The sequence below is a fragment of the Myxine glutinosa genome, chromosome 6 (assembly GCF_964187855.1).
Source record: "Myxine glutinosa chromosome 6, kmMyxGlut1.1, whole genome shotgun sequence".
In the NCBI taxonomy this organism is placed as follows: domain Eukaryota; kingdom Metazoa; phylum Chordata; class Myxini; order Myxiniformes; family Myxinidae; genus Myxine; species Myxine glutinosa.
The window spans coordinates 168,966,685-168,994,458 of NC_136266.1; the positions used below are offsets into that span (position 1 = coordinate 168,966,685).

Sequence of the window (27,774 nt, forward strand, 5' to 3'; positions counted from 1 at the left end):
GGCTGCATTGGGAGGGAGAGGTGTACACTAATTGATTGATTAATTGTATAATTAAAATCAATAAAAGATTATCACAAAATATTTTCATAATCAATTGGCTAATCGCATAACTAAACCACTAGTGCTTCATCCGAAGATGTATCTTTTAGAAATTTAATTAAATAAGTCATTTATAAAAAATTAAATAATTAATTGATTACTCAATAAATAATTAATCGATTAATCAATAAATAATTAATAGATGAAATGATTAATCAATAAATCAAAAATGTCCTTGATAGCCACATCACTTGGTCACTTATGTCCAAATATTAGCTTCCCAGCTCAAAAGGTGCCTGAGATATTGGCCAAATGAGAAAGAAAATAAATAAATGATTAATAATGAAAATAAATAAATAATAATCATAAAAAAATTAAATTGGTAATCAATTTGGTCAGAGAACACATAAACTACCACTATTTCATCAGAATCTGTAACTTAAAAAAAATTTTTTTTTGGGTCATTAATCGAATAATTAAATAATTAATCGATTAATTGATTAATTAATAAATCAAAAATATCCTTTGCAGCCAAATCACCTGGTCATTGGCATGTCCAAATATCAGCTTCCTAACTCAAAAGGTGCCTGAGTTAATAATGGTCAGAAGAGAAATGAAATTTAATTAATTAAATAAGTACTTAATTAAACGCTAATAATTAAATAACTCCTCAATTAATTGATTATTCAAAAAACAAAAAATACCGTATTTGACAAAGGACTTGCTCACGACTGTGCCGAAATTTCAGCTTCCTAGCTCAAAGGATGGCTGAGATATCGTCCGGACAACCAAGAAAGAAAACAAGAAACCAGAGTGAAAACTGAGTACTCTCTTTCAGCGTGCGTCACTGCCGAGCCCCCTTTGGTGCCCGGCAATGACGATTTGCAATGCCTGGAGATGGCATAGGAAAGGAGCGGTGTACAATAATCATAAAAAAATTAAATTATTAATCAATTCGGTCAGAGAACACATAAACCACCACCATTTCATCAGAATCTGTAACTTTAAAAAAAAAAAAAAATTGTCATTAATCAAATAATTAAATAATTAATCGATTAATTGATGAATTGATTAATTAATAAATCAAAAATAGCCTTTGTAGCCAAATCACCTGGTCATTGGCATGTCCAAATATCAGCTTCCGAACTCAAAAGGTGCCTGAGTTAATGGTCAGAAGAGAAATGAAATGTAATTAATTAAATAAGTACTTAATTAATCGCTAATAATTAAATAACTCATCAATTAATTGATTAATCAAAAAACAAAAAATACCGTTTTTGACAAAGGACTTGCTCACTATTGTGCCGAAATTTCAGCTTCCTAGCTCAAAGGATGGCTGAGATATCGCCCGGACAAACAAACAAACAAACAAGTACACATACATTCAAAGTACACCGCCCCATGCCAAATAATTAAATATGCTGCAGCGCGGCATTGCCGGGGCGCCTCCGGCGCCCGGCAATACCGCAGTGCAGCTCATTGAGGCTGCATTGGGAGGGAGAGGTGTACACTAATTGATTGATTAATTGTATAATTAAAATCAATAAAAGATTATCACAAAATATTTTCATAATCAATTGGCTAATCGCATAACTAAACCACTAGTGCTTCATCCGAAGATGTATCTTTTAGAAATTTAATTAAATAAGTCATTTATAAAAAATTAAATAATTAATTGATTACTCAATAAATAATTAATCGATTAATCAATAAATAATTAATAGATGAAATGATTAATCAATAAATCAAAAATGTCCTTGATAGCCACATCACTTGGTCACTTATGTCCAAATATTAGCTTCCCAGCTCAAAAGGTGCCTGAGATATTGGCCAAATGAGAAAGAAAATAAATAAATGATTAATAATGAAAATAAATAAATAATAATCATAAAAAAATTAAATTGGTAATCAATTTGGTCAGAGAACACATAAACTACCACTATTTCATCAGAATCTGTAACTTAAAAAAAATTTTTTTTTGGGTCATTAATCGAATAATTAAATAATTAATCGATTAATTGATTAATTAATAAATCAAAAATATCCTTTGCAGCCAAATCACCTGGTCATTGGCATGTCCAAATATCAGCTTCCTAACTCAAAAGGTGCCTGAGTTAATAATGGTCAGAAGAGAAATGAAATTTAATTAATTAAATAAGTACTTAATTAAACGCTAATAATTAAATAACTCCTCAATTAATTGATTATTCAAAAAACAAAAAATACCGTATTTGACAAAGGACTTGCTCACGACTGTGCCGAAATTTCAGCTTCCTAGCTCAAAGGATGGCTGAGATATCGTCCGGACAACCAAGAAAGAAAACAAGAAACCAGAGTGAAAACTGAGTACTCTCTTTCAGCGTGCGTCACTGCCGAGCCCCCTTTGGTGCCCGGCAATGACGATTTGCAATGCCTGGAGATGGCATAGGAAAGGAGCGGTGTACAATAATCATAAAAAAATTAAATTATTAATCAATTCGGTCAGAGAACACATAAACCACCACCATTTCATCAGAATCTGTAACTTTAAAAAAAAAAAAAAATTGTCATTAATCAAATAATTAAATAATTAATCGATTAATTGATGAATTGATTAATTAATAAATCAAAAATAGCCTTTGTAGCCAAATCACCTGGTCATTGGCATGTCCAAATATCAGCTTCCGAACTCAAAAGGTGCCTGAGTTAATGGTCAGAAGAGAAATGAAATGTAATTAATTAAATAAGTACTTAATTAATCGCTAATAATTAAATAACTCATCAATTAATTGATTAATCAAAAAACAAAAAATACCGTTTTTGACAAAGGACTTGCTCACTATTGTGCCGAAATTTCAGCTTCCTAGCTCAAAGGATGGCTGAGATATCGCCCGGACAAACAAACAAACAAACAAGTACACATACATTCAAAGTACACCGCCCCATGCCAAATAATTAAATATGCTGCAGCGCGGCATTGCCGGGGCGCCTCCGGCGCCCGGCAATACCGCAGTGCAGCTCATTGAGGCTGCATTGGGAGGGAGAGGTGTACACTAATTGATTGATTAATTGTATAATTAAAATCAATAAAAGATTATCACAAAATATTTTCATAATCAATTGGCTAATCGCATAACTAAACCACTAGTGCTTCATCCGAAGATGTATCTTTTAGAAATTTAATTAAATAAGTCATTTATAAAAAATTAAATAATTAATTGATTACTCAATAAATAATTAATCGATTAATCAATAAATACTTAATAGATGAAATGATTAATCAATAAATCAAAAATATCCTTGATAGCCACATCACTTGGTCACTCATGTCCAAATATTAGCTTCCCAGCTCAAAAGGTGCCTGAGATATTGGCCAAATGAGAAAGAAAACAAGTACACATACATTCAAAGTACACCGCCCCATGCCAAATAATTAAATATGCTGCAGCGCGGCATTGCCGGGGCGCCTCTGGCGCCCGGCAATACCGCAGTGCAGCTCATTGAGGCTGCATTGGGAGGGAGAGGTGTACACTAATTGATTGATTAATTGTATAATTAAAATCAATAAAAGATTATCACAAAATATTTTCATAATCAATTGGCTAATAGCATACCTAAAGCACTAGTGCTTCATCCGAAGATGTATCTTTTAGAAATTTAATTAAATAAGTCATTTATAAAAAATTAAATAATTAATTGATTACTCAATAAATAATTAATCGATTAATCAATAAATAATTAATAGATGAAATGATTAATCAATAAATCAAAAATATCCTTGATAGCCACATCACTTTGTCACTCATGTCCAAATATTAGCTTCCCAGCTCAAAAGGTGCCTGAGATATTGGCCAAATGAGAAAGAAAATAAATAAATGATTAATAATGAAAATAAATAAATAATAATCATAAAAAAATTAAATTATTAATCAATTTGGTCAGAGAACACATAAACTACCACTATTTCATCAGAATCTTTAACTTTAAAAAAAAAAATTTTTTTGTCATTAATCGAATAATTAAATAATTAATTGATTAATTAATAAATCAAAAATATCCTTTGCAGCCAAATCACCTGGTAATTGGCATGTCCAAATGTCAGCTTCCTAACTCAAAAGGTGCCTGAGTTAATGGTCAGAAGAGAAAGGAAATTTAATTAATTAAATAAGTACTAAATTAATCGCTAATAATTAAATAACTCCTCAATTTATTGATTAATCAAAAAAAAAAAATACTGTTTTTGACAAAGGACTTGCTCACGATTGTGCCGAAATTTCAGCTTCCTAGCTCAAAGGATGGCTGAGATATCGTCCGGACAAACAAACAAGAAAGAAAATAATGAAAATAAATAAATAATAATCATAAAAAAATTAAATTATTAATCAATTTGGTCAGAGAACACATAAACTACCACTATTTCATCAGAATCTGTAACTTTAAAAAAAAATTTTTTTTTGTCATTAATCGAATAATTAAATAATTAATCGATTAATTGATTAATTAATAAATCAAAAATATCCTTTGCAGCCAAATCACCTGGTCATTGGCATGTCCAAATATCAGCTTCCTAACTCAAAAGGTGCCTGAGTTAATAATGGTCAGAAGAGAAATGAAATTTAATTAATTAAATAAGTACTTAATTAAACGCTAATAATTAAATAACTCCTCAATTAATTGATTATTCAAAAAACAAAAAATACCGTATTTGACAAAGGACTTGCTCACTACTGTGCCGAAATTTAAGCTTCCTAGCTCAAAGGATGGCTGAGATATCGTCCGGACAACCAAGAAAACAAACAAACAAGAAACCAGAGTGAAAACTGAGTACTCTCTTTCAGCGTGCGTCACTGCCGAGCCCCCTTTGGTGCCCGGCAATGACGATTTGCAATGCCTGGAGATGGCATAGGAAAGGAGCGGTGTACAATAAATAAATGATTAATAATGAAAATAAATAAATAATAATCATAAAAAAATTAAATTATTAATCAATTTGGTCAGAGAACACATAAACTACCACTATTTCATCAGAATCTGTAACTTAAAAAAAAAAAATTTTTTTGTCATTAATCGAATAATTAAATAATTAATCGATTAATTGATTAATTAATAAATCAAAAATATCCTTTGCAGCCAAATCACCTGGTCATTGGCATGTCCAAATATCAGCTTCCTAACTCAAAAGGTGCCTGAGTTAATAATGGTCAGAAGATAAATGAAATTTAATTAATTAAATAAGTACTTAATTAAACGCTAATAATTAAATAACTCCTCAATTAATTGATTATTCAAAAAACAAAAAATACCGTATTTGACAAAGGACTTGCTCACTACTGTGCCGAAATTTCAGCTTCCTAGCTCAAAGGATGGCTGAGATATCGTCCGGACAACCAAGAAAACAAACAAGAAACCAGAGTGAAAACTGAGTACTCTCTTTCAGCGTGCGTCACTGCCGAGCCCCCTTCGGTGCCCGGCAATGACGATTTGCAATGCCTGGAGGTGGCATAGGAAAGGAGCGGTGTACAACAAGTACACATACATTCAAAGTACACCGCCCCATGCCAAATAATTAAATATGCTGCAGCGCGGCATTGCCGGGGCGCCTCCGGCGCCCGGCAATACCGCAGTGCAGCTCATTAAGGCTGCATTGGGAGGGAGAGGTGTACACTAATTGATTGATTAATTGTATAATTAAAATCAATAAAAGATTATCACAAAATATTTTCATAATCAATTGGCTAATCGCATAACTAAACCACTAGTGCTTCATCCGAAGATGTATCTTTTAGAAATTTAATTAAATAAGTCATTTATAAAAAATTAAATAATTAATTGATTACTCAATAAATAATTAATCGATTAATCAATAAATAATTAATAGATGAAATGATTAATCAATAAATCAAAAATATCCTTGATAGCCACATCACTTGGTCACTTATGTCCAAATATTAGCTTCCCAGCTCAAAAGGTGCCTGAGATATTGGCCAAATGAGAAAGAAAATAAATAAATGATTAATAATGAAAATAAATAAATAATAATCATAAAAAAATTAAATTGGTAATCAATTTGGTCAGAGAACACATAAACTACCACTATTTCATCAGAATCTGTAACTTAAAAAAAAAAATTTTTTGGGTCATTAATCGAATAATTAAATAATTAATCGATTAATTGATTAATTAATAAATCAAAAATATCCTTTGCAGCCAAATCACCTGGTCATTGGCATGTCCAAATATCAGCTTCCTAACTCAAAAGGTGCCTGAGTTAATAATGGTCAGAAGAGAAATGAAATTTAATTAATTAAATAAGTACTTAATTAAACGCTAATAATTAAATAACTCCTCAATTAATTGATTATTCAAAAAACAAAAAATACCGTATTTGACAAAGGACTTGCTCACGACTGTGCCGAAATTTCAGCTTCCTAGCTCAAAGGATGGCTGAGATATCGTCCGGACAACCAAGAAAGAAAACAAACAAACAAGAAACCAGAGTGAAAACTGAGTACTCTCTTTCAGCGTGCGTCACTGCCGAGCCCCCTTTGGTGCCCGGCAATGACGATTTGCAATGCCTGGAGATGGCATAGGAAAGGAGCGGTGTACAACAAGAAACCAGAGTGAAAACTGAGTACTCTCTTTCAGCGTGCGTCACTGCCAAGCCCCCTTCGGTGCCCGGCAATGACGATTTGCAATGCCTGGAGGTGGCATAGGAAAGGAGCGGTGTACAACAAACAAGAAAGAAAGAAAGAAAACAAACAAGAAACCAGAGTGAAAACTGAGTACTCTCTTTCAGCGTGCGTCACTGCCGAGCCCCCTTTGGTGCCCGGCAATGACGATTTGCAATGCCTGGAGATGGCATAGGAAAGGAGCGGTGTACAACAAGAAAGAAAGAAACCAGAGTGAAAACTGAGTACTCTCTTTCAGCGTGCGTCACTGCCGAGCCCCCTTTGGTGCCCGGCAATGACGATTTGCAATGCCTGGAGATGGCATAGGAAAGGAGCGGTGTACAACAACCTGGCATGGTGTGGAGTACCTGTCACCTCAGGTGAGTGGATGTAGATGGTGCAAGGAGATCTCCATCCTAACTATCCTCTAAATGACTTTAACACACTTTACACTACCCGGGGTCTCTCCCTGCCAATCCATTGGCCACTTACACTATGGGTTCTAAAAACCAATTCCCATTGACCAAACTGTGGTGCTTCTCAATTTGGGGTCTCACTCCCCCGATTCATCTCCCGGTGCCCTTGCACAATTTCTGGGCTGGGGCGTGTCGCTCTCCCAGCAGGTCTACCCACCTGCACACCTCCACCACTGCAGTTGCCACCCGAGCTTTCCGAGCTCCTCACCTAACCTATCTAACTGGGGAAGGCCCCTCCTGGCTCTGTCACCCCACTCGGTGCCCTCTGGCACTGGGCTACCCGGGTCCGTCCTCCGGATCCTCGGGCCCCATTCACAACAACTCTACCGGCTCCCAGAGCCCACCTGCGGCCTCACCTGGCCGACATCCTCACAGTGGTGGAGTGCCCAAACCAACTACACACACTAACAGGCTACACGCCCAGCCATTTCCACAACACTAATGCACCCATCCAAACACCATTCTTTCACCCGCACCACAGATGCCAATATCCAACCACAATTTACCTATACCCTCTACCTAACACTGACACTACCCTCCCTGGGTATTCGTGATGGGGGTCCATCCTTCCCCCATTCACACCTTCGCACCATCCACTCCACTCCATAGTTTCCACCATACTCACTCCACGACCATCCATTCCAATACTCCATATATTCCACACTACCATTTATTCCATACACCTGTTGGTGCACACCTGTGCGCTCACACCTGGTGCCACCTGCACCCTCCTTCCTTCCTGGACCATTTGGTCAACACAATACACATCACCATCACTCCCTCATACACTGCTCCATACACCTGTTCAGTTGCACACCTGTGCAATCACACCTGTTCCTCACCCAGCTTTCACAATACACTTCTATACACCTCCAACACTCACACGGCATCATCTAATCTACCTGTTGCCCTGCTAACTTAGTGCTCCCCGTCTTCCCTTTAAACTAAGCACATACCACGTCATTATCATCCACTCTAATCTACCTGCGTCCCCACTACAGGTATCAGTCACTACCTAACCTTAACGTTACCTAATGTCATCTTCTAGATCCCTACACACGATATCCTAACCCACCCGGGCTAGTTTTCACTGCCATAAACCCCATAAGTCTAGTGCTCCTTTGCTCCCGTTGTGAGGGATGACAGAGTTGCCATCCCACAACATCGGGCATCTCCCACTACCAATTTTGCTCACCAAATTTCAGCCAATCAAAAATTTGCCAATCACTACCCATTATCTGCCAATCCTTAGTCTGCCAATCCTTTGCCAATCATTACTCTGCCAATCATACTACTAATCATCAAATTTTGCTTTGCAATTTCGGGTCCAAACCACTATCCTCGTCATCAGTCTTCTCACTAGTGCCTCTCAGTGCGCCAATTCACTTCCAAAGCTCGGCTTCGTAAAGCCGAGCAATGAATGCGGGTTGTTTGGTGCCGGCGGCTGGATGCGTCCGACACTCGGTGAAGGGGAGGAGGTTTACTCGGGCCGAGATCCCACGCACCATCCCGGCACGGAGCCATCCCATGGCCCGATCTCGACCTGCCGGAACGCCTCAACAAAAAGGGGTCGCCATGACGACCCTTCCTATCGGGCTGCCCGCTCCGCCTAGTGGAGCACGGACGCGGCCGTTCAAAGCGAGGCCCAGCGTGGATCGCGTGCGGCGGTTCTTTCGAAACCGCCGTGGTTCGGATCCCCGCTGGTCCTCGCGGCACGCGAAGCTGCCCGACGCGCACCGAGGGCCTGATTCGGCTATACGTCGCTCTAACCGCTAACCCGGTTACCGTCGATGCCTCACCTGCATGCTTACACCCCGCAGCCCGTTCCTTGCTCATACATACAGCTGTTCCCACGCTCCTCGTCATTGCATCTTCTCTTACACACCCAGGTACACTCATTCCGCTCACAGACTTGGTCACACACCTGACCACCTCACACCTTTGCACACACTCGTTGTTCGCACACCTCACCAACACACCTCTTCGCGCCCCCTTCTCGGTCACCTCTGTGACAATCACAGGTGTGCTCTCACTCGCACACCCAACCACGTGCCTCACTACCAACTCAAGTGTGCATTCCCACACACGCCCTACCATTCCAGGTGTACATCCTTCCATTCCAGGTGTCCATCCTCTCTCACCTGCCACAACCAACTCCCGCTCCGTGTCACGCTCACTACTCTCACCACCACTCTTGGTCGCGCACTCACCCTTACTTTTGACAGCGCACTCTTTCCTCATGCACCCGTCCGTTACACACCTTTCTCGCACACACTCTTGCGCACACTCTCCCGTTACACCCTCTGTAACACTCACCACAGGTGTGCATCCTCCCTTACTCTTGACAGCGCACTCTTTCCCCATGCACCCGTCCATTACACCCATTTCTCGCGCATCCTCTTGCGCACACTCTCCCGTTACTTCCTCCGTAACACTCACCACAGGTGTACACTTTCTTGTTACATCCTCTGTAACACTCCTCACTATGCGCTTCCATGTGCTCTCTCGCACCCGCGCCACGACCAACTCACTCGCGACAGCACACCCACTCCTCGGCGCGCACTTTTTCCTCTCACACCCCAGAGTCGGACATTCTCGCACACCTCCTCTTTCGCACACCGTACCTGTCGCACACTTCACCACCGGCCTCTCACGAACACCCGGATCCAAATCAACCCCCAAGCCGACTGAAGCTCCCCTCACATCATGTACATTTCCACGTATATCGCCACTCCCCTCGGCACCTCGTCTCCGCACCTCCTTCGCCACCTGCAAACTCTTTATTTGGTTAGTGAGCACAATCACGATTCGAGCACAGACCTTGTACCAATTCCATTACCTCCTCCTTTATTTCTCTCTTAGTTTCTGTCCGTCTCTTCTTAATTTCACTCACCCCCTCTTCCACCTCTTTTAACTTTTGCTTCACCTGTTTTATCTCACGGTGCGCCCCCTCTATCTCTTCCTCCAACGCCACTTTAACCGTTTCTATGTGCGTCCTCACCTCTCTGTCCTTCATCTCCATTACTTCTGTCACCTCTTCCAACCTCTTCGTCAACCCCTCATGTACCATCTGACATTCCTTCTGTGTCGCTATTAATTCGTTCTTAATGTCTTTTTGTGTCGCTTTTAACCCCCCGATTATTGCAGTGTTCTTTTCCACTTGGTCCACTAGTTCCTTTTGTCCCACTGTCAGCTGTTCTACTCCCCTCGTCAGACCCTCTATGCCCCCCTGTAACCTAGCCGTATTATTCCTCACCTCTTTCTCTATACGCTTTTCACCTCGCTTTACCTCCTCGTGTATCCCCGAGACCTCCTCACTTACACCGCGTCGTATCTCCTCTTTCATCTCCTCCCTCTCTTTTGTAGATGCCACCCTCATCTGTCCCAATTCATCCCTCTGAGCATCCAGTTTGGTTTCTACCCCGATTTTCACCTCCTCTATCTGCTCTCCCATTTGTTTAATTTCTCGGGCGGATTGCTCCCCTATTTCCCGCAATTTGCCTTCCATTCTATCTTCTAGCCCCCTTAACCCGTTTTTCACCCCTTCTATCTGATTGTCTAACCCCTCAAATTTCTTGTCTAACCGTTCACCGGTACCCCTCGCTTCGTCCCTCATTGCCCCCATACTGTTTTTCAAACCTCCAATTTGGTCTCCCATTTGGCCCTCCAATCGCTCACCCTGAGCATCCATCCAGTTCCCCATTTGTCCCATTTGGCCCTCCAATCGCTCACCCTGAGCCCTCGTCTCATCCCTCTGCAGGTTAGGGGACGCCTGCATTTGCGCCATAAATTGCTCCATGAAGGCCTGCATTTGGGCCATCCCTCCCATTTGTGCAGCGGGTGCGGCCGCCATAGCCATGTGCGAGGTGCCATTTTGCGCGCCTGAAGCCTCGTGCGCGAGGACGCCATTTTGCGCGCCTGAAACTAGTGCTGTTAGCTAGATTCAAAATCCCGTCTCGGAACCGTCTCGATAAATTTTCAATTTTCATAACGGGATCTCGGATCGGCTCGGTTCCCGGCAAAGTAAAAAAATAAATAAAAAATAAAAAATAAAAAATAAATAAATAATAAGGCTTCAAAAATAATGGAATTTCATTACAATATATAAACAACAATGAAAAAAATTCATTTCTGATGTTGAGTACTTAAATTCCGACTTAGCTTCCATTTACCGGGATGAAATAAAATACACCGCCTACATGCAGATGATCGGCCACCGATGGGACCGGGTTATCTCATTACAGTTTGTATTGTCGTGTAATTTCTTGCTCGGAATGTCAGAGAGAGGGAGAAAATGTTTCTGCCCAGGCATATTCGAGTCCCGGTTGGAGTTTCATTATCGTTTTGTGAGTTGTGATCGCCAAGGGGCTCGCGCTCCCCCCCCCCCCCCCCCGTTCCCCTCCCCTCCCCCGCCCGGCAATGCCGGGTACTTCTGCCAGTAAATTATAAAGCAGGCAGTGTAGTGATCACCACCCCCCCCCCCCCCCCATCCTTATTTTGACTCTGTGACTAAAGTAAACGTAATCAACTTATCAGGCCTAAAGTGGAGATAAGATAACCAAAATACTTTCACATTCAAACCGTCAAACCAAACCCCGAGGGATTCTTACAATTTATAGATTTAGCGTTGCAATTAAACATAAACGTTCATCAAAAACTCATTTCATAAAACGACATAATGTATTGTACTTGTATTAATACATTGTGTGTAGAATAATCCGTTATAAACGTGTTTTTAATCTAAATAAACATCGTCCCTCCATTCATGGGGCCTCGAGCGAATCCCTCGATATTAATGTGCAAAAGACCATAGCAACCACATTCCGTAACTCGTCTCCAAGGACGGACACGTGACCGCAGCGGAGCGGGGCGAGGCGGAGTGATACAGCGGAAGGATTCAACGGTTTAAATGAAGCCGCGATGCGGCGGATTTTCATTGTGACCTTCATCCTGATTTCGTTACCTGCGCCACCAAAGGTAGATGGAGGTTATGTTTTCACTCATGTCTGTTTGTCCGTTTGTTTGTGAACACAATATCTCAAAAAGTTGTGGACGGATTCGGACGAAATTTTGTGGAGATGCAGCGTGTGTGACAAGGACGACATGATTAGATGTTGGTGAAGATCCGGATTCGGAATTCGGATTCGTTTGCAGTGCATTGTTTGTTGACAAGGGGAAAATCCTGGAACAGTGAGTTTACTTTATCTATCATCGTTTGTGTCAGTTCAGCTGCACTTGCGAAAAATGATGCTTGTGCAGAAGCAGAGTAATGAAAGCAAGGCTCAATAAATGCCTCTATTATGGAAAATATCTGCAAGAAGTTGGAATTTTAACCGGGATTTTTTTACCGAGAAATTGCGTCAGTCAATTTATCTCGGGACCGTCCCGAGACCGTCTTGAAAGCCGAAACCGCCGGGATTTCGTCCCGGTCTCGGCTCGGTTGACAGCCCTACCTGAAACCTCCTCAACCACATTGCCAATGTTCTCCTCCTCTTTCATCCACATACATTTCCCCGAGGTCCTGGGTCGATTCTACCCCGTCTATCTCTCCCACCGACATCCCGTCGCCTTGACCAGCCATGGCGCGATTTCAAAATTCGGGTTTTGTAAAACAAAAGCAATTTCGGTAGTTTGTAATTTTGAGCGCGCTAAGCGCTTCAGGTCCGAATCCGACACCAATTGTTACGGTCCGCGGTTAAGGATGTTGTTTGCCGAGCGGAGGCACCGCGGCCTAACAGTTTCCCCGATTCACCCGATTCACCCGACGTTGGCCGTATCGCGCCACAGCTATTCAATATGGAAAAGACTAAAACGACGGATGTGAAGAAAGGGAAGAAGAAGAAGACAAAAGGTTGAAAATACTACTAAATTTATTTACTATGTACAGGCTCAAAATAACCAAGGAGAAGGAAAGATAATAAAATAATATACAGAAGCTTTTAGAGACACAGTGAAAATACTAGCTTATACAAACTTAATTAACTACCCAGGACAGAACAAACAGAAACGGACTCACACGGGGAATTGCAGAGTGGATTGGCTGGAAGGAGAGGGAGGTCCAACGGGTCCGGCCGCACGATCGGCGCGTTGGGCAGCCGCCGTTCCTCCGCGGCCCTGCTCAAAACCGCCGTCCAGGCCCCAAGCGGCTGTTGAGGGTTGTTGCTGCTGTGGACGCTGCTGCTGGCGAGCAAGGCGACGAATAGCAGGCTTTGTGCTTTCCTGGATGATCTCCTTTGAACAAGAATCGCTGCTGGATGATCTCTTCTCTTGGACAAGAATCGCTGCTGGATGATCTCCCTTCTCTCTCTTGGACCTTACAACTCCGCAGCTTTCCTCTGACGACTCAGCTCTTTTCATGGACCTCACCACCAAGCTTTTCTCGTCACTCTTGCGCGCGCGCTTTTATCACGCGTCCGGCGATTAAGCCGCCGGCCTTCAGGACACGCCCATCGGTGTGCTCACCTCGGCCATGGTTGGTCGCGCGACCCTCTGGCTCCGCCCTTGATGACGACGGGCGGGCACGCCTTTCTTCCCCGACCCTGCCTCGTGGCCAATGGCGGCTTTGGAGGGGATGTAATTGCCAAATTGAGGCTTGGCCATTACGAAAGGGGAAATGGAGGTTTTGGGAATGGGAATGAAGGATGAAGGGAATCTATCTTTTTCACTTGGTTCAATGGAGTGTCATTCTAATGGAAGACAAGGCCTTACCCTAAAACACATAATAAGGATATAAACTACTGAACAAGGGTATTATAGTGTCCTTCAATGGATGCTTTATGGAATTAACTACCGGGACGCCCTTTGACCTTTACACAACACTGGAGGCAGGAGGGGCCAGAATCAACAATGTTACACAGCAATTTACCACAATACAACACAATTTAAAAAATACAATCCTCATATCCGCAACAATATATATATATATATACATTGTTACGAAACCCGACGTCGGCCTCAGATCCCTTCTCGAGGGGGGATTAGTCCCCTCGTTTATGACTGACCGACGTGGTCCCTGACGCGGTACAGCCACCTCCGGAAAGGTAGGTGCACAGCCCCGTTCGTACCGCGGACAGATGTTAATTGCCGAGCGGTTTTAAGCAACCGCGGCACGAACTGTTAACAATGACTAGACCCGATTCTTACCGTTGGCCAAAATCGTGCCACAGGTGTCCAATGAGGGAAATGACAAAGACGACACGGATGTGAAGAAGAGGAAGATGAAGGCAAAAGGTTGGAAATACTACTATTATTTATTACTACTATTTACACAATCAAAATAACCAAGGAGAAAGAAGGATAAGAAAATAACCACAGAAGAAGAAGAAGTGGCCACAGTGAAAATTCTAGCTTACCTAAAGCAATCATAATTAATACCCAGGGACAGAACAAACAAAGACAGACTCACACGAATGGGGAATGTAGGCAGGAATGACTGGAAGGAGGAACGGGAAGGCCCAGGCCACTGTAGGCGTCGAGGTCCCGCTCCAGGAGTCGACTCGCGCTCTTGGCGGGAAAACCTTGGTGTGCAGCGGCGCGTATCGTTCACCGCTAGCGGATGGTTGCTTCGTGCTGGACTCCGGGCTCTTGAGCTCCACTTTAACGCCACTTAACGCCACACTCAACTCGTCCTCCTCCAACGCCACTCTCTTTCTTCATCAACCCTTCCTCCTTCAGCAACAACTGTTCTTTCAGCCACCAACCACCAACCACTGTGCTGACGCATGCACATGCGTTTTTATAGCGTGCCTCGACCTCTCTCCGCGAGCTCTCAGGGCACGCCTACCGGGTCGCTTACTGCAGTGCCGGTTGGCTCGCACGGCCGCCTCTTTTTGGCTCCGCCCTTGATGACGAGGGGTGGCCAACGCCCTGGATTCGGCAGCTCCTCCCCCTTCTTCTCCGAGCCCACCTCGTGGCTAATGGAGTCGCGGTGAAAACCGCCAAGCAGCTGTGGCGAAATCCGCAAGCCCAAAGAAACAGCGGAATGCAGCAAACCGCGCAGAGGAATTTGGTAATGCGGCTGACAAAAGGGGAATCCAATGGAGGTTCTGGGGAAATTGAAAGGGGATACTACCTTGTTTGAATTCGATGCAATGCAGTGTTAACTAGTTGAAAACAGAGCCTTAACCTAATACACAGAATAAGGAAATAACTACCAACAAGGAAGAAATCTATGATTTGGCTACGTGATTGTATATGACCTAACTAAGGGACGCCCTTTGACCTTTATACACAGAATGGAGGCAGGAGAGTGGTCTTTACAATTCATTACACAATAAAATAAAAAAACACAATTCTCATATCCACAACTATATATATATATATATATATATATATATATATATATATATATATATATATATATATATATATATACACAAAGAATTAAGTTAAGCACCCCCCCGTTTTTTTACAACCTCGCACAGTACAAGTTTGTTGTCGTCAAAACAGTGTAATATACCCATGATATTGCTATATTTTCTGGAGAAGTGATATTATGGTCACATAAAAACATAACAATCATGCCGTTTTCAATATTTTATTCTGAATAATTTAAGGTGAAATTTTTTGGGAATTTTAGGCATATTTTCACCTCAATTTAAGTATGGAGCTATAGGTCCATCACGGACAGTGTGGATGACGTTTATGTTTTCTAACGTACAGTCATTGTTCTGAGAAGACCTCTAGCGATCTTTGCGTCAATAACGTGTGTAGGACCCACGTGATCGGATCACTGACTCAACCCTACGTCTCATAGACCCTGTAAGCCGTCGTATGCGTTGCTGTGGCAGGTTGAACCCCCTCGAGCACGTTTGGGACATGTTGGGACGACAAATTGCGAAGATGGTCCCTCCAATAGCCAATCTGGATGAATTGGAACGTGCATTACATCGGGAATGGAACAACCTGCCACAGCAACGCATACGACGGCTTACAGGGTCTATGAGACGTAGGGTTGAGTCAGTGATCCGATCACGTGGGTCCTACACACGTTATTGACGCAAAGATCGCTAGAGGTCTTCTCAGAACAATGACTGTACGTTAGAAAACATAAACGTCATCCACACTGTCCGTGATGGACCTATAGCTCCATACTTAAATTGAGGTGAAAATAGGCCTAAAATTCCCAAAAAATTTCACCTTAAATTATTCAGAATAAAATATTGAAAACGGCATGATTGTTATGTTTTTATGTGACCATAATATCACTTCTCCAGAAAATATAGCAATATCATGGGTATATTACACTGTTTTGACGACAACAAACTTGTAATGTGCGAGGTTGTAAAAAAACGGGGGGGGTGCTTAACTTAATTCTTTGTGTATATATATACATATATATATATATATATATATATATATATATATATATATATATATATATATATATATATATATATATATATACTGTATATATATATATATATATATATACTGTATATATATATATATATATATATACTGTATATATATATATATATATATATATATACTGTATATATATATATATATATATATATATATATATATATATATATATATATATATATATATACAGTGGAACCTTGACTTACGAGTGCACCAACTTACGAGTTTTCCGAGATACGAGCCGTCGCTCGGGCGGTTTATTGCTTTGAGATGCGAGCCGAGATTTGAGTTACGAGCTTACGCCACCCGCCACCAGGTGGGTTCCGGTCACGTGGTTATCTTGCCGTGCAAGCATTTCTGCCGTATATCGCTGCTGTTTTGTTTTCGCATTTTGGTTATTTTGGAGCTAACGCCACCCGCCACCAGGTGGGTTCCGGTCACGTGGTTATCTTGCCGTGCAAGCATTTCTGCCGTATATCGCTGCTGTTTTGTTTTCGCATTTTGGTTATTTTGGAGCTTACGCCACCCGCCACCAGGTGGGTTCCGGTCACGTGGTTATCTTGCCGTGCAAGCATTTCTGCCGTATATCGCTGCTGTTTTGTTTTCGCATTTTGGTTATTTTGGAGCTAACGCCACCCGCCACCAGGTGGGTTCCGGTCACGTGGTTATCTTGCCGTGCAAGCATTTCTGCCGTATATCGCTGCTGTTTTGTTTTCGCATTTTGGTTATTTTGGAAAATTTCTTAGTTTTAACCATGGGTCCTAAGAAATTGAGTGCCAAGGGCAGTACTGAGAAGAAGAAGAGGATGATGTACTTGGATATAAAACACGCAATCGTCGAACAACATGAGCGAGGTGTGCGTGTTGTCGACTTGGTGAGGCGGATGTGAAGGCAGCTGAAGATTTTATTATAACTTTTGCCGAACTGATAGAAGCCGAACGATACATCCCCCAGCAAATCTTCAACTGTGACGAGACAGGGCTCTTCTGGAAAAAGATGCCGAGGAGGACGTATATAACGGCAGAGGAGAAGAGCATGCCAGGCCACAACTTGTTCAGAGTGCCGGCGATAGCTCGCCTTCTCTTTGTGGAAAACACGGTGAGATCCTTAACATCCAACAACTAATGGGACGCAAACGGGGCGCCCAGTTTAGCGGTACACACATTGATGAATCACCCTGCCTGTGAAACACCGACATGACAGGTTATAGCTGGGTCGGGATTCAAACCCAGGCTGGACAGTTTAGAGTCAAGTGTGCGTACCTACAGTCCAGGCCATCCTGCCAACTTGTATGCTGCATACAGGTGAAATATAAAGCGCGAGATATTTTTATATATACTGTATATTTTAAAAAAAATTGGTGTGGTTTTTGGCGGGCTGGAACGGATTAATAGCATTTCAATGCATTTTAATGGGGAAATTTGATTTGAGAAACGAGCAAATTGAGTTACGAGCTCGGTCACAGAACGAATTAAACTCGTAAGTCAAGGTTCCACTGTATATATATATACAGTGGTACCTCGGCTTACGAGTGCCCCAACGTACGAGTTTTTCGGGATACGAGCCGTCGCTCGGGCGGTTTGTTGCTTTGGGATACGAGCCGAGATCCGATGTACGAGCTCAAAAAATTTATTTTTTTGAATTTTCCGGTTGTGGCTTCCGGTTCCGGTCACGTGGTTATCTTGCCGTGAAAGCATCTCTGCTTGGATATAAAACACGCAATCGTCGAAATACATGAGCGAGGAATCTCCTTGCTCCAGCCGGTGACGTCATCGGCGGGGATCCCCGCCTCCAGAGTGGCTGGTCACGTGACCGCCAAAGCGTGTCGCGCGTGCGGGTATAATGAGCTACACCTGTGGATCACGTGACCACGGAAGCACGCCTCGCTTGAGAGGCATGGCTTTCGGTTTGCGTTTTGCTTTATAAGGCGCGATAAATGGGCTTTTGAGTGTTAGCGGTTCATGGCGTTGACGGTTCATGACGGTTCATGACGGTTCATGACGGTTCATGACGTTGACGGTCAAAAACCCATTACATCAATTTTACCAGGCACTGTACAGTAAGTACAGTGGACACCAAATGCACGGTGGAAGGCTAGAAGTAGAAGATCGTCCAAGACAAGTGAGAATAAGCCATACTTTGGAGATGACGTCATTCGCTGGTCCGATAACCAAAGATGTGGTATAAAAAACCAGGTGAGCTAACAATGCAGCAATGAAGGAATTCGGCCAAGGCACCGGCACACAACGACCTACCTACATCGAAAGACTCAATGCCAATGGTGACAGAAGCCAAGACGGCCGGCTTAAACACCGCCGAAAGACCACGGTGTACCAACTTACGATGCAGAACATCTTGCACTTAATATGATGACAACAGGTGCCATCCTCTGACGTACCATTACAGGTACAGGTACAGTACACGTGAGCACAGAGCAAAAGTTCACTGAAACCGAGATTAAGAAAAAAGAAAAAACACCTCGTGGTCCGTGCTCGATATCCGAGTTTCAATCTTTTCAAACACATGATGTCTCGGTCACGGTATCTCCTGCGAGCTGCTTCTCCTTCAACCACACAAACAACAACTTCTCCATATCTTCATGGATAGAGGTCCGGAGCTTTGAAATAATCGTAACGCCCTTGGCTGGCGTTATAGCCTTTATGGACTCCTTCTGCTTCAAAATCGTACATATCGTAGAAGGAGTACGATCGTACTGCCTCGCCAAGTCGACAACACGCACACCTCACCTGGCATGCTCTTCTCCTCTGCTTAATAAAACCAGTTTATTTCTTTACATTCTCTTGTATTATGTACAGTATATACGAGGTCGTGCTTGTTTATACATTATTTGTTATTTATAAAGTACATTTTTGTTATTTAAAAGCACCTAACAAAAAAAATTGGTGTTTTTTTTTTGAGGCTGGAACGGATTAATAGCATTTCAATGCATTTGAATGGGAAAATTTGCTTTGACTTACGAGCGATTTGGCTTACGAGCTCCGTCACGGAACGGATTAAACTCGTAAGCCGAGGTACCACTGTATATATATATATATATATATATATATATATATATATATATATATATATATATATATATATATATATATAAATAAATAAAATATATTAGGTGGATGGGAATAGAGCCTGTGATGGATGCTGTGAAGAGGAACAGGTTGAGATGGTTTGGTCATGTGTTGAGGAAAGATGAAAGTGACTGGTTGAGAAGAGTGATGGAAATGAATGTAGAAGGAAGTAGAGGACGGGGAAGACCGAGAAAGACTTGGCTGAAGGTGGTGGTAGAAGAAATGTGGGCAAGGGGGTTAACAAGGAGAGATGTAGAAAATAGGGCAAAATGGAGAAGATTGTCATGGGGCCCACAAGGCTATCCCCGCTCTAGCAGGGAAAATGGCCTTAAAATGCCTAGTTGTTGTTGTATATTAGGTGTACCGGAAAGTAATGTCGTTTGTCAAAGAGGAAGACACAGCTTAAAAACCGACATTATTTTCCGGTACACCTAATATATATTAGACCCCTAGGGGGAATGATAAGGTTAAGCTTCAGAAAGAGAATTAATGTGAAAAAAAATTGACAAATCACAGCAATAGACTTGCAGTAGATAGAAATCTCTTGAATAAGAGTGTAACTTCTAATAAAATATCACAAGAATGAAGAAGTTGAGCTGTGCGTACCCGTTGGGCCATCTGGTCTGTGAAGAAGTACACGGCAGGCTGGATGCCGGCGAAGCAGGTTGTAAATGAAAGGCAGCATCAGCAGCAAGGAATGTGGAGGTGAAATTAGGGACAATCTTGATAACCGCTTCACAAAAGCTCCCACGAGGTAAGCTGGAAGGTGCCTGCAGTGAGTCAAGTGTGTTATAGTCTGGGATGGCATCAAATGGAAGTCAAACCAATAAAGACACTTTTATTGGTTTCACTTCCATGTGATCAATGAATATCATTATCAAATTTGAGGATAGAGACCAAATCACAGCCACATGGTGTGCTCGTGCTTTAAAGAATCCCAACCTGTTTTGAATCACAAACCCGGAAGGATTTATCAGCAATCAGAACGAAAGGAAGCAAGGGAAGGCAAATTATTATGAACCCAAGGCAAGCACTTCCACATTCACATTGAAATGCCTGGGTGCACTATTCTAAATTTAACATCCGCTTATTCTCAATCCTCGATAAATAAGGTATCCAGTAAACGTGGCAATTTGTACAGAGTGCACGGAGCATTTCTTTTTCATCCAAATCTATCAGAATGATGATGTGAGTGTTATTTTTCAGTCAAAATGTGAGTGATGTCATCGGTGTGTGTGTTAAAAAACAATCCTGTCTTTCCTGCAGAATTTGCATTTATTACCTCCGCCATCGAAGATGGAAGATTATGTTTTCACCCCGTTTGTCTGCTCGTTTGTGAGCAGAATATCTCAAAACGTTTTGGGCAGATTCAGACGAAACTTGGTGGACAGGTTGGGTGCGTGACGAGGACAATTTGATAAGATTTTGGTGAAGATCCGGATACTATAATTCTTAATATGATTTGTTATAATTGAGAGATGGGGCCAAAAATGATATACAACACGATATCTCAAAAAGTTGTGGACGGATTATAACAAAACTAGGTGGACGAGTTGGGTAGGTGACAAGAACAAGCTCAGATCGATTATAGATTTTGGTTCAGATGCAGATCTGGCCTATCAATGCGATACAAAACGTAAACTGTTCAGCCTGGCGGCAGTACGCTCCCTACCAAGTGCTGTTCCAGTTCTTTTTTCTTTTTTGTCTGCCATTTCCTGATCACAGAATCAACATGACAAGCTGAAAGGCCAACAACTGGTGAATGTTTGGATTTAAAACAACAATTTCTAGCCAATCAATTTGCTCCAACATAAATCCATCAGGATGTTTTAATTAATACCCAAGTTATCATGACGTGATGATATCGGCAATGTCAGACGTCCCCAAATTTTGTCAATAAAACAGGCCCTTAAGGCTGGAAAATGTTGATTAGATTTACCTTCTTGAAATATTCATGGACGAACACTATCGAAGAGAAATTAAGTGGAGACTGCACATCCAAGTGTTATTCACAAAATATCAAGACCTTTTTTTTCTGAAAGAACAAGGCTCATGGAAGAGCAAGGTTGAAGTAACAGTGGGATAGCAGGGCAACAACCGATCACAACCAGAAAGGGATTTACGAACAGGAAAATAAGAGAGAGAGCGTAGTGGAAGCAATATAACCAGCGTGCAAGTGGGTTTGGGTCGGAAGGGTTAATGGAGGTAAATAAAGGTCACGGATCAGGATGGGGGATGACATGAGGTGGCGGTGCATGGACTTCTTAAAGCCCAGGAGGGACGAGTGGGAAAGAATAGCCTCTGTTAGGGATCCGTAACCATGTCGGTCACGAGTCATTCAGCAGGTTGCACCCCAATACCATGCTGTGCAAGCGGTGTCCAGCGTGACAGATAACCCTTAGCAGTAATGAGAAAAGGAAAGTTCTGGAACAAACTCACCCAGAGGCTCACCGCAGTTTATTCTCAAGGAGATTCACCATTTATTCTCAAATAAAGTGGGCCTCGGGAGAAATTAAACAACTTTAATATTATCCAATCAAACTTAGCAAAATTTGCAGATCATATTACTCACTCAGTGGCCGACACAGAAATTTGACAGCTTTACAATTTAATTATTGATGACATCGATGTTTGATGATATGCTCCAAATGGGCACCATTTCGGTCAATGCAGAGGGCCACACATTGAGGAAGATTATTGATGACTTGTATGCACTGTTATCAGAATTCTCCTCAAGCTTTCGTTGCTGATGTTGAGCTCTTGACAGTGGTGCTCAAGAGATTTATTGGGACTGCAGATGACTGAGTCAACAACGGCAGCAATATTCGTTGCTGATTTTGGTCTGCCAGAGTGGCCTCGTCTGTTTGGTGAATTCATATTCAAGACTGGGCCACCTTGTCTACATTTTTTTCCCAAACCTCTGAATTTGAGACTTTTCGGGTGCTTTCCATGTTGCAAAATGTGTGCAGAACAGGCGTATTTTGTAAGAACGAATTTGTCACAGATCGTTTTCAACAGAAAATGAATTTTCTTCAGATGTCCACGACATGGTGTGTGAATGTCACAGAATCACGGAACGTGACAGATACACTCTCCCTTAATTCAGTTCAGACCTCCTGAAAAATGAAAGGTATTGAATGAAAACTGTGAAGGTTATTAAACTTTTCCCAGGGTTCACGTTTTTGGGGTCACCCAGTAAAAAAAAAAAAGTTTAGGTCATTCTCAATCCCACTGGATTTAAACTTCCATAAACACCCAGGGCTGAATTTCTGAAAGGCGTTTAGCAAGTGTCTTGCTAACACACGCCTAACCCTTAAACGTTAACAAAAAACATTGTTGTACGCACACAGCAAAACACATGTCTAAACAGCAATTTACAAAGGGAGATAAACAGCCGTTTAGTTGTGTGCGTCTAAACAGCCGATTAGACTGTGACTCGTCGCTCATATCGCCAACATCCAATTTAAATAATGCACTTCCATGGAATCACAGTGCCATGGACAATTGTTGGAGGGGATTCAGCACATTGCTCCTCATCGTATGTTGATCCAAGTCACCTTGCATTCGATTCAGCAGCCACCGAAATGATTCCTTCGAGAGATCCATGCATCTCTCCTTTGAGATTATCCATCCCTCCTTAGACTCATCCATCCCTCCATAGACTCATCCATCCCTCCATTTTTTTTTTTTTTTTTTTTTTTTTTTTTTCTATACAAGATCGAGGCTCGTGAAAGAGCGAACATTAATCACACAGAAAGACAAACCGACACATAAAACATATAACATAGGGAGCGGTAGACAAGATGGGGAGAGAGGGGGAAGGACACAAACACAACATTTGAGAGCAGGGACCGAGAGACATGGAGACATCGAGAGATCTGAGAGAGGGCGAGGGCTTTGGGGGGGGGGGGGGGGGCGTGGGAAGGGGGCGGTGGGAGAGGTATAAAACATATGGACACTGCCAGGACTTCCAGGAAAGAAGTTGGAATTTCAAACAACGTGGATCTGGGGTGAATTAGCGGGGGTAGAAAAGATCAAGGTTTTGGATGGGGGAAGATAAGAGATGGTGGTGAACAGCTGTTTTAAAGACCTGGAGGGAGGAGTGGGATTGAAGGGAGTGAGGGAGTTTGTTCCAGAGGCGGGAGAAAAGAGGAATGAAAGAGTGAAGGTGAGCAGAGAGCCGAGATTTCGGCAGTTTAACCATCAGAGGGTTGCTGGCAGATCTTGTGCGACCTGTAGGAATATTTGGGGGACAGAGCACAGAGAGAGCTGGGGGTGCAAGGCCGGAGAGGAGTCGGTAGAAGACAGAAAGACCACCTACCTGCCTGCGGTGAGTGAGTGAAAGGCCCTCAGAGATAGCTTCATCGCGGGAGATTCCAATAATTCTGAAAGCTTTGGTTTCAACAGCGTGAAGCCGAGCTAGGTGTGAGGCAGGAGCACCGGCCCATAGGGGAGAACAGTATTCCATTGAGCTGCGGATGAAAGCCTTGTATGTGGTGAGGAGCTCAGGTGTGCCGAGGAAGGACTTCGCACGACGGAGGATGCCCAGTCGGCGACTGGCTTTGGAGGCCAGCTTGGAAATGTGGTTTTCCCAAGAAAGATCATGGCAGATAGTGAGACCCAAAATCTTGAGCGACAGAACTTCTTGGAGAGGATTGTTGAGAAAGTAGATGGGAGGGTTGTCCAGTCGATCTTTTCGGAGAGACATAGTAAGAGTGTGAGATTTGTCAGGATTGAAAGACATGTTCCACTTGTTTGACCAGTCTGTGATTTTGTCACTCATCCATCCCTCCTTAGACTCATCCATCCCTCCTTAGACTCATCCATCCCTCCTTAGACTCATCCATCCCTCCTTAGACTCATCCATCCCTCCTTAGACTCATCCATCCCTCCTTAGACTCATCCATCCCTCCTTAGACTCATCCATCCCTCCATAGACTCATCCATCCCTCCATAGACTCATCCATCCCTCCTTAGACTCATCCATCCCTCCTTAGACTCATCCATCCCTCCTTAGACTCATCCATCCCTCCTTAGACTCATCCATCCCTCCTTAGACTCATCCATCCCTCCTTAGACTCATCCATCCCTCCTTAGACTCATCCATCCCTCCTTAGACTCATCCATCCCTCCTTAGACTCATCCATCCCTCCTTAGACTCATCCATCCCTCCTTAGACTCATCCATCCCTCCTTAGACTCATCCATCCCTCCTTAGGCTCATCCATCCCTCCTTAGACTCATACATCCATCCTTAGACTCATCCATCCATCCTTACTCATCCATCTATCCTTAGACTCATACATCCTTCCTTCCTTCGGCGCATACATCCTTCCTTCTTTCGGCTCATCCATCCTTTCTTCGACTCATCGATCCCTCCTTAGAATCGTCCATCCCTATTTCGACTCATCCAACCCTCCTTTCTCAACACCCAACCCCGTTTCCTCCTTTATCAACATTCACCAACACTTCCGGTCATCCCTCCCCCACCCCTACTTTTCTAACTCCATGAACCCCACACAAACTCAATGATTAATCGACAGGTTAGTGTGTTCTCTCCCCCTCATTCCACCCACCTTTCCAGTTTTTGTTCCAATGCTCTTTCATCCCGTTTTTCCCTTCCTGTTCTTTTGTAGCCCTCTTCTTGCTGTGCTTCACCTTGCACCCAGCATGCTTGCACCATCTCTTCCTCCCATCTCCTCCCCATTCCTATACTTTCTCATTCTTCCCCCTCATCCATTCTTCATCTAAGTGTCCCTCGACCTTGCTGTTGGTGTGTTTCCACTGCTTCAAACTGCCTTATAGCTGTTCTGTTATATTACTTTTTTTTCCATGTTCTAGCAATCTAGCTCTTCCACGAGCCTCAAATGTTGCACAACAAAATTTGGGTGAACCTCAGAGTGATATGATAGGGAATGAGCTCTTTGTTGACATACTTGACATGGTCAATATACATTGATTCCGTGTTAATTCAAATTATGTGAAAATGAGAGTTTGGAATTGCAGGAATCATTTGTGAACTTTGGGTGAACTCAGCGTCAAGATAATGGTGACTCCTCGAGACTAGCCTGGGGTAGGCTTCCCTATGTGAGTTGATGAGCAGGTGGGCCAGATCTCTCTTTTTCACACTACTCTTCACAGTAAGTACAGTAAACCCTTAAATATAGTGGGGATTACATTCCTGTAATATGCCTTGATATACAAAAATGCGACGGTTAAAACCAATTTTTGTATGGGAATAAAGGGGTTGGGTTATTGGGCTTTGAGAAAATATGGAGGAATGTGGGTGGAACCCAAAAATAAGCATCATCATTGAAGTAAACCTAAAATAAACATAAATCGGCTTTATAATGAAGTCTCCTGTTGTGTCAAAGCAGATTAAACGTTCAACAGCATATTAACCGAAACTTGCCACTCGTGCCCACCATTCATCCCCTATTAATCTCCGAAATTGTTTTCCTTTGCAATCCGTCGATGTGTCTTTTATAAATTGTTCTGCAGCTTCGTAACCCAGCAAATAAATAAAATTAAGAGAATCACTTTTGTCTATCGTTTTACACTTCCGTGCCATTCCGTTATTAATTAATGGTGCATGAGAAACAACAAAAGCTTCATGGTGTGAGATGATCACCACTCAGCTCAAAAGCCGCGATTGGTCGCGGATTGGTGCATAGATTTAAAAAAAAAAGATTTTTGGTCGAAATTAAAACCTGCAATAACCAAATTGGTGCATAAAGAGGTAGCCGCACGATAGGTCAAAACCTGCGATATTCCAACCCGCGATATTTGAGGGTTTACTGCACTGTTAAGTACTGAAAAAGGGAAATGTTGAAGCATTTTCTGCCAATTCTATTCATTGGATTAAGTTTCATATCACACTTGCATTCATCGGTATTTTAAAAGTAAGAGAAACCCATTGCTAAAATGTGACAAAAACTTATGTGAGAGGTGTAATGAAGGACGAGGTCTCACGTTGAAGAGAGGAAGATGTTCGCAAGTTTGAAGAAGTTTGCACGGTACTTTGTGTTCAGCACGGATGGTTCAAACAGCTTGTACAGCTTCCGGTAGAAGTCAGGGTACTCCCTGGGAAAAAGAGAAAACGATCCATAAAACCAGCCATTGCTTCCCATCATTAGCGACATAAATCATCATCGTCGATAACATCACAAATATAATCAATGCTTCCTGTCTGAGATATGGAGAGGCATTTGAACCCATGGCCAAGGAGTTATTCCACTCCAGCAATGCCATCCATTTTGTAGCGAGTCCACTGTCTATTCCATGCTGTTTGGTGTGCAATTTGTCATGCCAAATTTGGAATATGACATCATAAGGTATAAAAACGAGAATGGATCTCATTGTAGTGGAATGTAGTCCTAAAAATGTGATAAATCTAAAAATTGCAACAGGACAGCTAAAAACATCGTTAATAATGAAAGATTACAGAGTGAGGTCAGAGCACAACCCATCTCCTTACAGGTTATGTTGGTGGATGAGAAGAAAGAGTCCTTTGAGAGCGAGCAGACTCACAGCACCTCCTGCGTTAAAAAAAAGTTAATATTAATAATAATAATAACAAGAGTGAGAATTACTTTGCAATAAATGTCCTCCACTGGTCCCAATGAATATTCTGGTTCCAAGCACGAGCAATTGTGAGCCACATACAGCAGGACAAATTGTTTGAGGTAAGCAAAGCTAGATAATAAGTTGTAGTTTCTGTAATTTATCACAATAAAGCCATGTACCAAGTTTCAGTTCAATATGTTAAGGGGTATGGCAAACTAGATGGTATTCATCGAATACTTACCCTGCGCAATAAACGCCCATTCTTGATGCCCATCGAGAATGTTCGGGGGTGGGTTTCCCTTGCCGATCGGCAAATGTTCGTGTTTCTTTCGGCATGACGGTGTTGTGGGCGAATAGAGCTTTTATGGTTAAATAAAAACATAAGGAAAAATCACAGGGGCAATTACACAATGGGGAAATTAACCTTATAGGCCTACCTATAAGGTTAATTTCCCCATTGTGTAATTTACCTCATTAGCATAGCTCCACCCCTCGTATGGAGACACATATACGATCTTATTCTATACAGATTCCCTACTTATTACATGGAGTTCATTCTTTGCGTCACACGGTCCATGTTAAACTATACATTCCT

The 27,774-nt window shown here is 42.3% G+C and overlaps 1 protein-coding gene across 1 annotated transcript in view; it reads right to left on the reverse strand.

Annotated features, from left to right (window-relative positions):
- Positions 1-27,774, reverse strand: part of NOC4L (nucleolar complex associated 4 homolog) — a 99,025-nt gene that overhangs the window by 16,921 nt on the left and 54,330 nt on the right. Inside the window, exons 10-12 of the mRNA XM_078780867.1 lie at positions 27,091-27,151; positions 26,586-26,696; positions 20,221-20,384 (exon numbers count right to left, since the gene is read on the reverse strand). Coding sequence (XP_078636993.1) covers positions 20,221-20,384; positions 26,586-26,696; positions 27,091-27,151 — 336 coding nt within the window. The remainder of the gene's footprint in view (positions 1-20,220; positions 20,385-26,585; positions 26,697-27,090; positions 27,152-27,774) is intronic.